At 58.0% G+C, this 12,772-nt stretch overlaps 1 protein-coding gene across 3 annotated transcripts in view; it reads right to left on the bottom strand.

Annotated features, from left to right (window-relative positions):
- Positions 1 to 4,123, bottom strand: part of GRID1 (glutamate ionotropic receptor delta type subunit 1) — a 663,206-nt gene extending 659,083 nt beyond the window's left edge. For all 3 annotated transcript variants that reach the window (XM_079899987.1, XM_079899988.1, XM_079899989.1), the window contains exons 1-2: positions 3,880 to 4,123; positions 1,471 to 1,626 (exon numbers count right to left, since the gene is read on the bottom strand). In XM_079899987.1, coding sequence (XP_079756113.1) covers positions 1,471 to 1,626; positions 3,880 to 3,958 — 235 coding nt within the window. In that variant the 5' untranslated portion in view covers positions 3,959 to 4,123. The remainder of the gene's footprint in view (positions 1 to 1,470; positions 1,627 to 3,879) is intronic.
- Between the last annotated feature and the right edge of the window lie 8,649 nt (positions 4,124 to 12,772).

Raw genomic sequence — 12,772 nt, 5'->3', positions numbered from 1 at the left:
GGATTCCTTCCCTCGTACCTCAATGAATGTCAGACCTCTGCCAGGGCTGGGAGTGGCAGCTCCCCTGACAGACAACACCAGCCTCACCCCACTCACCACCACCCCCAAAACACATCCAGACCTCCAGGTTTTCACAACTACCTCAAGACATCCTTGGACTTTCAGGCCCCAGAGCTGGGCCTTCTCCCTCCTCTGCAAGAATAGCAGACTCCCCAAAACCTCCTTCCAGCACCAAGTTCTCCCCAGCACCAGTTCTGACCTTCTGCACCCAGACCAGAGCCTTCACTGAGTCACCCTATCCTTGGAGATACAAGAAAACCAGCAGCCAACATATAACCTAGAGGCGGAGGAGGGCTCTGGGCCCAGGGGCGGGGCGAGGGTAACTTGCCTGGAGCCCTCAGCCAGCCCACCTCCTCCCTACACTGACCCACTGTCCTGTCCGTTCCTCCTGGGAGGAATCCCGGCTACCAGCCGTGGCCTCTGTCCTCAATACTCCTGGGCGAGGGCCTCAGAGTCAAAGCCTTGGATATACGGAACTAGGAGAAACCATGGATATGGGGGCAGAGGAGAGGAAAGGGGCCCTGGGCCAGGCAGATATCAGGGGCAGTGAAAGCCTTAGTCTCTGATGAGGAAGCAGGCATCGTGGGAGAGATACCCGAGGCCCAGAGCCCAGGCTCAAGCCAAGTGGGAGGTGAGCGAATGAGAGAGTAGGGAAGAGCAGAGGGGGCTTCTGCGCTTAGCCTCGCACTTGTTGCCTCTGCCTGCGGGCCCGAGTTTGCGGACCACAGCGGCCCAGGCACGGGCTAGGATTTCCCCGCAGCCTGGCCTGGCCCAACTCCGCTGCTTTTCTGGTCAAACAGCGCCCACCTTCGGCCCGGGCGGGGACGCCTCCGCCCACGGCGGGGACCGCGAGGGAGAACGGCTCCTCCAAACCCGGAGGAGGAGCGCCGCCGGCCGAGAAACGCCAGCCAGCCGAGGCACAGAGCGGCCTCGAGGCGAGAGATGCCGCGCGTTCACGGGCTTGGGCGCCACACGCTCCTCGCTCCTCGGTTGATAGCGAAGAAGACACTGGCCCATCCAGGTCAGGGGAGGTGCACCAACACAGGTACCCTGCTCGAAGACACACCCACCCACACTCAAACAACACAGACAGCCCTAAGCCACACACGCCTGCGCGGCTCACAGACGCGCCCACCCAGCTGGAAAGGAGCCGCACAAGCCCGAGACACGCCCCGCGAGGAGCCCAGCTCCCCGCTCACAAGCTCTCCGCTCCAGCCCCGCAGCGCAAGGCACTCCCGCACCACTGCTTTGGTGGGCCGGGGAGGGAGCGCGCACCGTGCGCGGCCCCGTGACTGCCCAGGCACACAGGGAACCCTGCGTGGCCCAGCCCTTCGCGACCCTGCAGGGCTCCAGCGCTGCTGGCAGGCCCCCCCGCCCTGTTAGCCCTGGGCATGGCGGCCAGCCACTCACCTTCCTGCACGGCCTGGAAAGGATTGTTGGCCTCGATGACCTTGATGGAGTAGGTGATCTTCTCGCTCTGCAGGATGTCATCGTTGAGGCTCAGGTCGGATACGGCCAGCTGGAACACCCTGTCGTCCTTGGCCGCGTTCTCCTCGAAGATGGCACCTGGAGGAGAGGAGGGGTCAAGGCTATAGGCCTAGAGGGGGCCGCTTCCCCACCCCACCCCTACCCCAGCCTTGGCCCTCTGGTCATGGTGCTGGCAGGACTGCAGGTTGCCAGGTGGCAGGACTTCTGGGCTGCGGTTTCAGCCTGATAGGATAGTTTAAGGCTCTCCTCAGTCCCCCAACACAGAAACACACCCCCCAAATATTCCAACACAGTCGACATGAGTTACACATGCACATGGCATATGCTGCCACCAGGTCACACAAGTGTCTCACAACCAAACCACCTCATGTATCAACCATGCCCCACATAATGGACTGAGCCAAGCTGCTGTGACCTCAGGCAGCACCTAAATGCCCTGACATGGCCCCGTGAGTCCTATCCCAGGAGCCACAAAGTTCCCCTGCAGGCAAGTGTCCCCAGCCCCAATCCCAAAATGGAACAATGACTTCCTTCTGCCCTGCGCACCACCCCCTGCAAAGAGCTAAGCGAGCAGGTCCACAGTGGCTCTCCTACGCCAGGGGGCTTCTTTACGCAGGGGCCTTTGATAACCGATGACAGGCAAGCAGGCAGCTCAGTCCCAGCCTGGCTCCCTGGGCTCTGCCTCCTGCTTTCCATCCCTCCCCACTTTTTCTCCTGCCGTGTACGTTAGGGGTGGGTGGGTAGGAGGATGTCCCTAGACCCTTTGCCTTCTAACCCAGCAGGGCTGAGGAGCCCAGAAGGAGCCGCTCTTGAAAGGGCTTTCTAGAACCATGAACAGCTCCTCTGGGGCGGCCTCCGGCTGGCCCTTTGCGCTCTTAGCACCGCCGTGGCCGACTCTCAGCACTTGAAGCCGGGATCGGTGGGACTCACCGAACCTGGCCCTGTAGCCTGGACAACTCCGGAGTCCTCCCCCTCACCAGGCCCTGAGGGTCACCACAGTCCCAGGGCTGGGCCCAGTGATTCCCCGAGTTGGGGGCTGGGCAGGAGGAGGAAGGTCCCGTTCCATGCTACACCCAGAGCCGCAATGCTGACCTCGAGACCCAAGCGCCCCCCCGCCCCCGCAACCTCCACCACCATTGGGAAGCAGGTTTGGCCCCGGCCCCTGACTCCTGCAGGGGGATTGCAGCGCACCAAGCCCAGGCCTAGTCCCTGACCACCCATCACACCCCGGCCTCGCCTGTCCCATCATCCCTGCCTTCTCACACCTCCCAACCCCCCAGACTCTCTGGGCTCGCTGGTCTTTCCCAACTTCCGGAAAAGCGACTGCAGACGGGCTCCCCAAAAGCAACCGCTGTCAGTCCCCCAGCCCGTACCAACTTCCTGGGATTTCTCCCCTGCTGCTACCAACTCCCACACACTCCCCATCAGCGACAAGCCCCCTCCTCCTCTCCTCTATCTCGTCTTCTCTCCTCTGCCGGTTCTCTCCCTCCATCGGTCTCTTCCCGCTCAGCGCGCGCGCACACACTCCCCCCACACACTACACCACAGCCCAGGCTTCTTCCCTGATTCCCACCACCCAGACCATGTGCCGGCCCCCAAGACCTGGGCCGTAGGAAACTCTGGGACAGTCCAGGATTGGGCTGCTGTCGCCACAGCCAGATACACACACACACACACACACACACACACACACACACACACACACACACATATACAGAGAGGTACACAGACACACACCAGAGAAACAGGCAGACACTGTGTCCACTCTAACAGGCTGACAGTCATGCACGCACCAACACAGGCTCTGATGGCCCCATACACCCCAACGCCCTCTCGCAGTGACACCAACACGGAGCCACAAGCGCACACAGAGACACACGCTGACAACACCCACCCACCCACATTCACGCACGGTTCCGGTTGGGCCTCTTGAATCCTGCCCTGCCAACTTGGCGAGACCCCGGGCCCTGCCGCCTTCGGCGCCCGCTGCTCTGAGCTGCGCCTAAGGGCTGGCCCTACCCCGCCGACGGCCCCGCCAGGGGCGCGGGTCTGGACTTGCGCCTAGCCCCGGATTTCCCGCAGCCGCGGCCCTAAGTGTCGGCAGAGGCCGCGGGGCCCCGAGGCGGGGATTGGAGCCCCGGGGAGCAACGGGAGCCCGCGGGAGCGCGGCGCGGCCCGTGCACATCTCCGCGGGGCGGCGCGGAGCGGCCCTTCGGGGGAGCACCGCCCGCCGAGCCCCTCGGCCCAGGGAACAGCCAAGTTTGGACGCCGCGCACCCCCCGCGCCGCTGGGGCCCCCGCCCAACCTCGGCCCCGCGCCCGCCGCGCTCACCGATGTGGATGATGGAGTCGGCCCGCACCGACACGCACTGGCATATCCAGGGGAGAAGCCACAGCGTCAGCGCTTCCATGTCCCCCGGGCGCGCGGCTCATCCGCCCGGGCCCGGGGCGAGGCCGAGGGCAGCGCGGAGCGGGGAGGCGCCGGTCCGGGTGCAGTCCCGGGCCGCTCCCCGGGAGAGCGAAGCCCGCCCGTGCGTCTTTCCCCGCGCGCCCGCCCCTGAGCCCTGCGCCCGCCCCAGTCCAGCCCAGCCCAGCGCGGTCGGGCTCCCGCTCCGCTGGTGGCTGCGGCGACGCTGGCGGCCCGAGCCCAGGCCGGCGCGGCGGGGGCGGCCCGCGGCGGCGGCGGCGGCAGCGGCGCTCCCCGCGGCTCTGGAGGCTTCGGAGGCGGCGGAGGCGGTGGCGGCGGTGGCGGCGGCAGCCGGGTCGGCGCGGCGGCTCCGGGCTCGCTGTGTGTCTGAGCCCCGGTGAGGAGCCGAACTGCGGAGGACGCCCCCTCCCCTCCTCCTCCCCCTCGACTCCGCTCCCCTCCCCTCCCTGCCCGCCTCCCTCCCCTCCGCCCTCCTCTCGACCACGTGACTGCGGAGCCTCTGCCTCGCAGCGCGGCGCTCTCCCGCTCGCGGCTCGGAGGGGGCGCCGGGTGCTCAGCGCTTCCAGCCCGAGGGACGCTCGGAGGCCCGCAGAGCGATGGGGACCGGCCGGGGCTGCGGCGCGCAGAGACTTGGCGGCCCTGGGCCTCGTGCCCCCCGTTCGCCAGGGACCAGAGGATGGAGAAGGGTCGGCCTCCGACTGCCCTCGAGGGTTCCCGGAGCCCCCTGGCCCCCGCCGACCTCAGCCGCCTTGCGTCTTGGGCCATGACCCCCGCCCTGGGCAGAGAGCCCCTCTAGGAGCCGGGCCAGGGGTAGCCGTGAGAGAGACCGGGCAGGGCACTGAGCCAGGCACCGAGACGCAAGGGGAGCCAAAAGGGACCAGCCGCGGCCAAACGTCGCGGAGCAGAGCCGCGGCCGCGGGCTCCAACCCTAGCTGGCCCCACCGACATTGGCGGGCGCCCATCCCCCACCCCGCGGCCCCGGGCTCAGCCGGGAGTCGGGCAGGCGGCTCGCACTCTGAAGCCCAATTCATGGCCGGAAACCGGCGCATCCGTGACCGCGGCGCCTGGACGTGAGGAGCTTTCTAAGCGGCCGGCGTGCTCAGACTCCGACTCTGCACGGAGTCTTTTCGCGCGAGCCCAGGGCGAAGAGCCGGCTCCTCGCGGCCAGCGCAGAACGGGGCTCTCTCCACCGCTCCGGGAATGCCTCCGGCCAGCCACCACCAGATGTATCGTTAAGCTGTTTGGGCTCCAGCCTGGGTGGAAGTGGCAGGCCTGACGCCTAGCCACCCTGCCCCCGCCCCCCACAACAAGTTCCAGACTGGGCTCCACGTGGCACACCGAAGATTTCAGGAAGACAGCTGAGCCTTCCCGGACCGGGATTCCGCGGAAGCTCGGTCCGGGCGCGCCTGGCAGAGCCTAGTGCAAGGGGCCACTTCCGCGAGCCCGGGAGCGCCCCTTGGCCCTGTCGTTGGCCTGCGCCCCAAGGCCCCTGCCTTGATCAGGACCGTGCGCAAGGCGTGAGGGATTCAGAGAGACTCAGCAACAGACCTTACCTGGAACTCCCCGCTCAGAGGAGAGGCAGACACCTAAACAGATCATTAAAAGATGTGGCAAGGACCCTGAATAAACGCACAGGCGCGTTCTGGGCTGTGACCCAGCCTGGGAGGAAGAGCCAGGGGATAGTTTCGTGGAGGAGGTGACAGTTCTAAAGGCTGAGTGGAGGTTACCAAGGGAGAAGGAAGGGAGGCTTCCAGGCATTGAATGCTGGTTAGCTAGCCAAGATACGAAGAAAAAGAATTTAGTGTGAGTGTGTCTGTGTGTGTGTGTGTGTGTGTGTGTGTGTGCGTGCGCGCGCGTATGTGTGTGTCCCAAGCTGCCTGCCACAGAAGTCACTGGCAAATTTTAGTTTGGAAAGGTGTGGGAGGAGGCTGTGCAGAGGGGGACAGTGCAGGCTTGGAGAACAGTGAGGCAGCCCTTGCAGTGGCTGGTGGGGCGGCAGGGGGAACCTAGGGGAGAGGAGAAGCTGGGTTGGAGAAACAGCAGGGAACCACATGGGCTGGCAAGGTGACTTCCAGGACGAAGGGTCCATAGGCAAGAGGAGAGGAATGACCATGCCTGAAGGAGGCTGGGCTGTCCAGCTGGGTGTGGTGCCCACACAAAGGCACTTCCTCAAGAAATCCATCTTAGGGGCCTTGAATTGTAAAACACACCCCTCCCGGGCTCTACAAACCCCCCGTGCCTCCATTCTCACTCCCTGGAAACTCTACCATGCACTGGCTGAAAAGTTGTAGAAAGAAGGGAATAAAGAATGGGTTTTATTATGTAGCAATTTGGTTCCTATGGAGACTGTCTCCTCCTGGGAAGGATGGTGGTATGTTCACCCTGTAGGGGCTCAAATCTGAGGTCAAGGGCCACAGGGTCAGGGATCCCCAAACGCACTTGTTGGGACCCCTGTAGTATGTTAGTAAAGTAGACGTGTGATACTTCTAACCCAGTTAGAAGTTTTTCTTGATATTTATTATGCTAGGTGGTGGCAGCATTATTACAGTGAGACCAGTCTCAAGCCCCCCTTCCAAATATTAAGAAGTCAACCTAGAAACACACATAGTTTGGGGGAGAGTTCTATCAGTTTCTAATCTGGATGATGAGGTCCCTCTCGTTTGGGACCTGAGGGCTATGACACAGGTTGGCATTCCCCTGGAAGCTCCTCTCCTGGGCACCACCTTCCCCTCCACGTCCGACAGTGCGGGGTCCTTCACCATCCCAAGATGCTCATCTCTTAATGCTCACCCTCTTATACTTCCAAGCCAAGCCAGTTTTCCCTACCAGACTGGAATGGCCTAGATATACCTTGACTGGCCAGGAAGGATACTCTGCACAGGTCCCATTTCTACTAGAGCTGGGAGGCAAACCCAGAGATCACTGGGGCCCTAGGCCTGTTTACCTCTAGGCAAGACTATTTTAATCCTCTCTGCCACCTGAAGTTGGGATTACCAGCTTCCAAGGACATTGGCTTATTGGGGCTTTATCAGATTCATCAAAACCTTAATTACTTATTGATCCTCGCCAGCCCAGTCCCTTTCCACCCTGATAACCTCTGGGGCTGTAAAAGCTGCCTCCCCCAGTCCAGGCTCCCGGGCAAGCGACTCTACCTGATGAACAAGTTCACCCTGCCGCCAATAACCTGGCTGGAGAAGAGAGATTAGCAATCTCTGGGTCATATGATACAAACCCATGTTACAGAGGGGAAAACCGAGGCTCAGAGAAAGGAGTAACGTACCCAAGGCACCAGGTGAGTTGCTGCACCCAGGACTCAGTCCTCTTGGTTTGCTCCTTACTACACAAAGATGTATTCACAGAAATTAAAACTGGGTCAATAAATCCTTCATTTGCACAGAGTTCAGCCAGCACAGGTGATTGCTTTTTCTAAAGAGATCTTCGGTTATACTAATTATAACCGTATTTATTTAGCATTTACCATTTGCAGGCACTGCACTCAGCACCCTACATTTTACTAGGAGACGATATTCCCATTTTCCACTTGGGAAAGGAGGGTGCAAAGAGATAAACTGGGCCCATCAGCACTCTCAACTAGAATACTACTGGAAGCCAGTAGTTTGCCACCAAACCTGCAGGTGAAGTGTCAAGACAAAGAGAATATGGTGGTCCACTAGGAAGTCACGATCGTCGTCACTTAAAGCTTCTTCATTCCATAAAGCAGACCTCTCCTTTCTCTGTCATCTTATTTCTCACCCCAGTCAATAACTGGACTGAGGAGCACCAGCTGGAATCCTGACCCTCACAGGAGCCTGTTGCCTGAGCACATTCCGTGGGGAGCTGTCTACTCCATGTAGAACTACCACTACCCAGCCCCTGAAGAGATGCCCCCTCTCCAATCATGTACCTTTAAGCAAGCCCCCAGATTAAACAAGATACTGTACCATGAAAGATTGCATTCCTCCCTCGCCAGCGTAGGGCCCACCTGGGATTTCTAAGATAATTCAGCCCACACCTGCATGAAGGTTGCTACTGGCAAGACACACCAAAGCCCAACCTGGAGGATTCTCTGCAGGCCATGGCACAGAAGACCAGCTCTCCTGAGAACACAAGGAAGAGGGCAACCCAAGTCCCAGGGTCGATCCCCCACCGCCACCAGGGAGAGGTCAACCAGTATCTTAGAAGGAGCCAGGCTTAATGCCCTGAAGCTTCAATTCTGGGCTGGGCCCTCCCTGCCCATGGGCTCCAAGGAACCCACAGTTGGCCAGAATCTGAGCTGAAAAAATCCCACTGCTACTTTCCTCTATTAACCCACTGGGTTTTTCTTAAAAAAAAAAAAAAGAAAGAAAGAAAGAAAAAACATTTATTGGTTACTTCATCCTTTCCTTCAGTCTCGGCATTTGGTCTTCTGTTGTATGTTCATTTTCCATCTCTACTTTGTCTTCCTTACCCCTTCTTGCCAACCTCTTTCATCTCATTTTTACTGTTTCTCAGCTTGTGTTTATTTTATTTGATCTTCTTTTATATTATTATGTTTTTTATTTTATTTTTACTCTGGTTAGCCCAGTGGGTTTTTACTTTTCAATTTCCCAGGGCAGCAGTCTTTGTATCACTCTTTCCATTATTCGAGGCTTTCTATTCATTTAGTCTTGGGTTTTCTCCACGTTGGGGGTTGGGCAAGTGAGACTGAAGATGCCCTCCCTGCACCCACCTTGCAGGAGCTTCCAGGGCAGGACCCACTAGTACGTGCCGGCCCCCGGCCCACACCCAGCCTTCACACCCTTTCCAGGTGCCCTTTCCAGGGCACTGCCAATGGCTCATGCACGTGCCACATCTGGCAGCCCTGTCGAGGAGGCTTCTGTTTGCCGGAACCAGACCCCACAGGCTAATGAGGAGGAAGGAAATCACACACAACATGTCCTTCCTAGAGAGGAGCATCTCAGTTTTGCAGGGCAGGGGCCCCTCTTTTTCACCATTATATGTTCCGTAAACTGGGGCCCAGTTTGGAGTGTGCAGTCTGCTTAGAACCAAGATAGTCCACAAAGTTACCAGTGTGAAAAGTTGCTTCCTTCACAAAAACAAGCTAGAACCTCAGAGGTCTGGTCCCTGGACCCAGGCTCTCCAGGCAGGGTGGGTGGCAGGACCAAACACCAGCTCAGGCCCATCTGGAGCTCTCATGCGGATGTCCAGCACTCCCCTTGGCCCCTTGGAGTTCAGCAAGGTCCCTCCCTTCTGAAGGGCAAAAGAGGCAGGCCGCAGTTTGCACAAAGGCATTACTAAATGCCAAAGGACAGCAACGGGGGGAAGGCCCGGTTCCCAGGAAGGACCCTGAGCAGTCATCTCAGGCCCAGGCATCCCAGGCAGCCTGTGTCCCAGCCTCCTCCTAAAGCAGTGATCCTCCGGGTGTGTGTCCCCCAGCCTGAATCCAGGGTGTTCTTTAGAGAAAGTTCTGGCTTCCAAGGCTCTAGACCCACCCCACTTCCTTCAGGCTTGACCTGTATGCTCCGAGTCCATTGTGTGCAAGGAAAAGGTTCTCCTGCTGAGAGTCTAAAGTTTGAAAACCTCAGCACTGACAGTCTCTCCTGAGCCCAAGGGCTGGTCCAAGCCCTTCCCAGTTTGCATGCTGGGATCCCTGGCCCCTGGGCCCTGCAACTCTGCCTTTTTCACTTGGGGGAGCTCCTGGTTCCCCGGGAAGGACCAAGGAGCAGAGAACCAAAACCTAGCCTGCCTTTTTCCAAAGAAAAACTCAGGCCTTCACACCCTCATGAGCCACTGCCGAGGCTCCAGACCAGGACATGGTCCCCTCTGCCCCTGCCATCTGCTGTAGTGGGTCCCTCAGTGGGCGCTACACAGGCTGAGTTGAACCCGTGAGCTGAGTTAAGGAAGATGATGCACTTTCCAAGCAGAGAGAATAGCAAGAGGAAAAGTGTGGAGGCAGAGGCATGTAAAGGAACAGAGAGAAAAGCGGCAAGATGTGGAGGGGCCAGGATGGAAGGTGCCAGAATAGTCCTGGTGGGAGACACTGAGACCAGTCTCACTACTTTTCAGACATGTCTCGACAGAGCAGGGGCCTGAGGTGGCCCTGGGCAGCCAGAGACATGTCGACATGCATATCCTCAGTGGCCATCTTAGGGAAGCCAGAGGGCCACTGATCCACAGTGGACAGTCAAGACAGAGGGGTGAAGCCCTTGCGCCCCTGGCCACCAGGGAGCTCACAGGAGGCTGACCCATCCTGACTCTGCACACAACACTCTGTGCCAGTCCTATGTCCTCTGCACTCATGAGGGATGGGGCTGCGGGTGTCCATAGGTGAGGAGGGGCCCCCAGGCTTGCTGGACCCCAGACCTGGCCTGCTCCCGTCTGTGATGGGACACCCAAGTGTCACCCCTCCCACTGGGCTCGGAGCTGCACACCACAGGCACTCTGAAATGAATGTGAGAGGCTCAACGCACCCCACTGCATCCCATCCCAAGTCAGGTATAGCCCTGCTGCTCTTACCGGCGTGGGCCTATAGCCTCTCAAAGCCAAGCTTCCCCTTTCCCAAGGGGCAGGGATTGAGGGAACTACATCTGCCTGGAGCCCTGGCTCACCTGGCAGATAACCTCTTCCCCAGACCCAGGCCTCCAGCTAGAAGCAACCCCTAACGAATCAGATCACCCTGCTCATGGACACACCCATTTCCATAAGCAATTTTTCTTGCCCATAAACCTCTTCTTTTATGCGATGATGAAGTGAACTTGTGATTGATTTCCTCTGTCTGGGTGTCATGGCGCATTTAGCACCCTGTAACCCCGAAGGATGAAGGTGCTACCTCCTGGGGATGCTTCTGAGGACTCGGCTTGGAGCAGGGACTGCCCAGTGCTCCTTCAGGTGAGGCGGGGAGATGGCACAGGCCCTGGATGCACCGCGGATATGGTGGGCAACCTTGGGCAGCATCCCTAAATTCCCAGACATTCGTCTGGAAAGTAGAGAGGGAGACCCAGCGTGTTGGTGGGGGGAAACATGACAGGGAGTAGGAGAGAGCAGAAGCCCCACGGGGAGACCCCAGGAGAGGAAGGGAACTCTGAACTTGCCAAGTGCCAGGCCTGGGTACAGCAGCCGTGCACACACCTCACTGCAGAGAAGCAGCAATGCCAGAAAAAGTATCAGTTGGAGATGGGGATAAGGGTTTGCTTGCCTCCCAGGTTCACTGTAACTGTCTCCAGAACCAGGGGAGATTAATGATAAAAGGGGATTGGAGGGAGAACCTGCCCTAGGAGATGGGAACAGCCCTCAGAGATCAGAAGGGAGGGCAGGGCTCAGCCACAGAGAGGCCCAGTCCTCCTGTCACCTGCTCATATGGTTGGTGATCAGTACAAGACCCTCTAGAATAGGGTTCACATCCCCAATCTACAGGTGAGATCACTGAGGCTCAGCACAGCAAAATCCCTGGACAGTTAATGGGTGTGATAGGCTGAAAGGTGGTCCCCCCAAAGATATTGATGCCACAATCCTCAGAACCTGTAAATGTGACCTTGTTGTGTGTTTTTTTAATAAACCTTGTGTTTTATTTATTTATTTTATTCATTTATTTATTTTTGGCTGCATTGGGTCTTCGTTGCTGCACGCGGGCTTTCTCTACTTGCAGCGAGCGGGGGCTACTCTTCGTTGCGGTGCGCGGGCTTCTCATTGCGGTGGCTTCTCTTGTTGTGGAGCACGGGCTCTAGGTGCACTGGCTTCAGTAGCTGTGGCACGTGGGCTCAGTAGTTCTGGCTCGCAGGCTAAGAGCGCAGGCTCAGTAGTTGTGGTGCACGGGCTTAGTTGCTCCGCAGCATGTGGAGCTGGAGCAGGGCTCGAACCCGTGTCCCCTGCATTGGCAGGCGGATTCTTAACCATTGCGCCACCAGGGAAGTCCCGTGACCTTGTTATTTAAAACTGGTTTTTCAGATGTGGTTAAATTAAGGACTCAGGATGAGGAGATTGTCCTGGATTGTCTGGGTGAGCCCTGAATTCCATCACGTGTCCTTATGAGAGAGAAGCAGAGGTGGACACACAGACAGAAAGCAATGTGACCGTGGAGACAGGGATTGGAGTGATGCAGCCACAAGCCAAGAAATGCCAGCAGCCACCAGAAGGTGGAAGAGGCAAGGACAGATTCTCCACTAGTGTCTCTGGAGGGAACATGGCCCCACCAGATTTCAGACTCCTGGCCTCTAGAATCGTGACAATAAATTTCTGTTGTTTTAAGACGCCTCATCTGTGGTAATTGGATACGGCAGCCACAGGGAAGGAACAAATGACATTGGCTGAAGCTTTGCTCCTGGATAATAAAAAGGCAAGCACCTCAGAAGGAGAAAGACATTACTCTTCCCCTTCCTCTTCCTTCCTTCAGACCTGGAATGTAAACAGCAGATCCAAAAGACAGACTGCCATCTTGTGACCTTGAGAAGCCAAGCAGGAGACTGACAGCCTCATCCCAGGATGGCAGAGCGGCCAGATGACGGTGGTGGGCTTTTTCAACCCTGGACACACAAGGAAGTTAAGCCCTCAACTAGTTAAACTACTGGAGTAAAGTTTTCAGTTATTCGTAACACAAATCCTAACTGATAACCACCAACCTGAAATAACAACTGCTGACATGATCATGTTTTTCTTTCTGTCCTTGTCTCTACTGAGGTATAATTTTTACATACAAGACAAAGTATCATACCTGAAATTATTTTATTTTTTAGTGCTTGTTTATTCTCTGTCTCCCCCCTATAGAAGATAAGCCCCACAAGAAGGATAGTGTAATCTCATTATGATTTTATTCCCTGTATCC

The sequence above is a fragment of the Stenella coeruleoalba genome (assembly GCF_951394435.1).
Source record: "Stenella coeruleoalba genome assembly, chromosome: 16".
NCBI lineage: Eukaryota > Metazoa > Chordata > Mammalia > Artiodactyla > Delphinidae > Stenella > Stenella coeruleoalba.
Note: the sequence above shows the minus strand (reverse complement) of the source record. Positions and strands in the feature narration are given on the sequence as shown.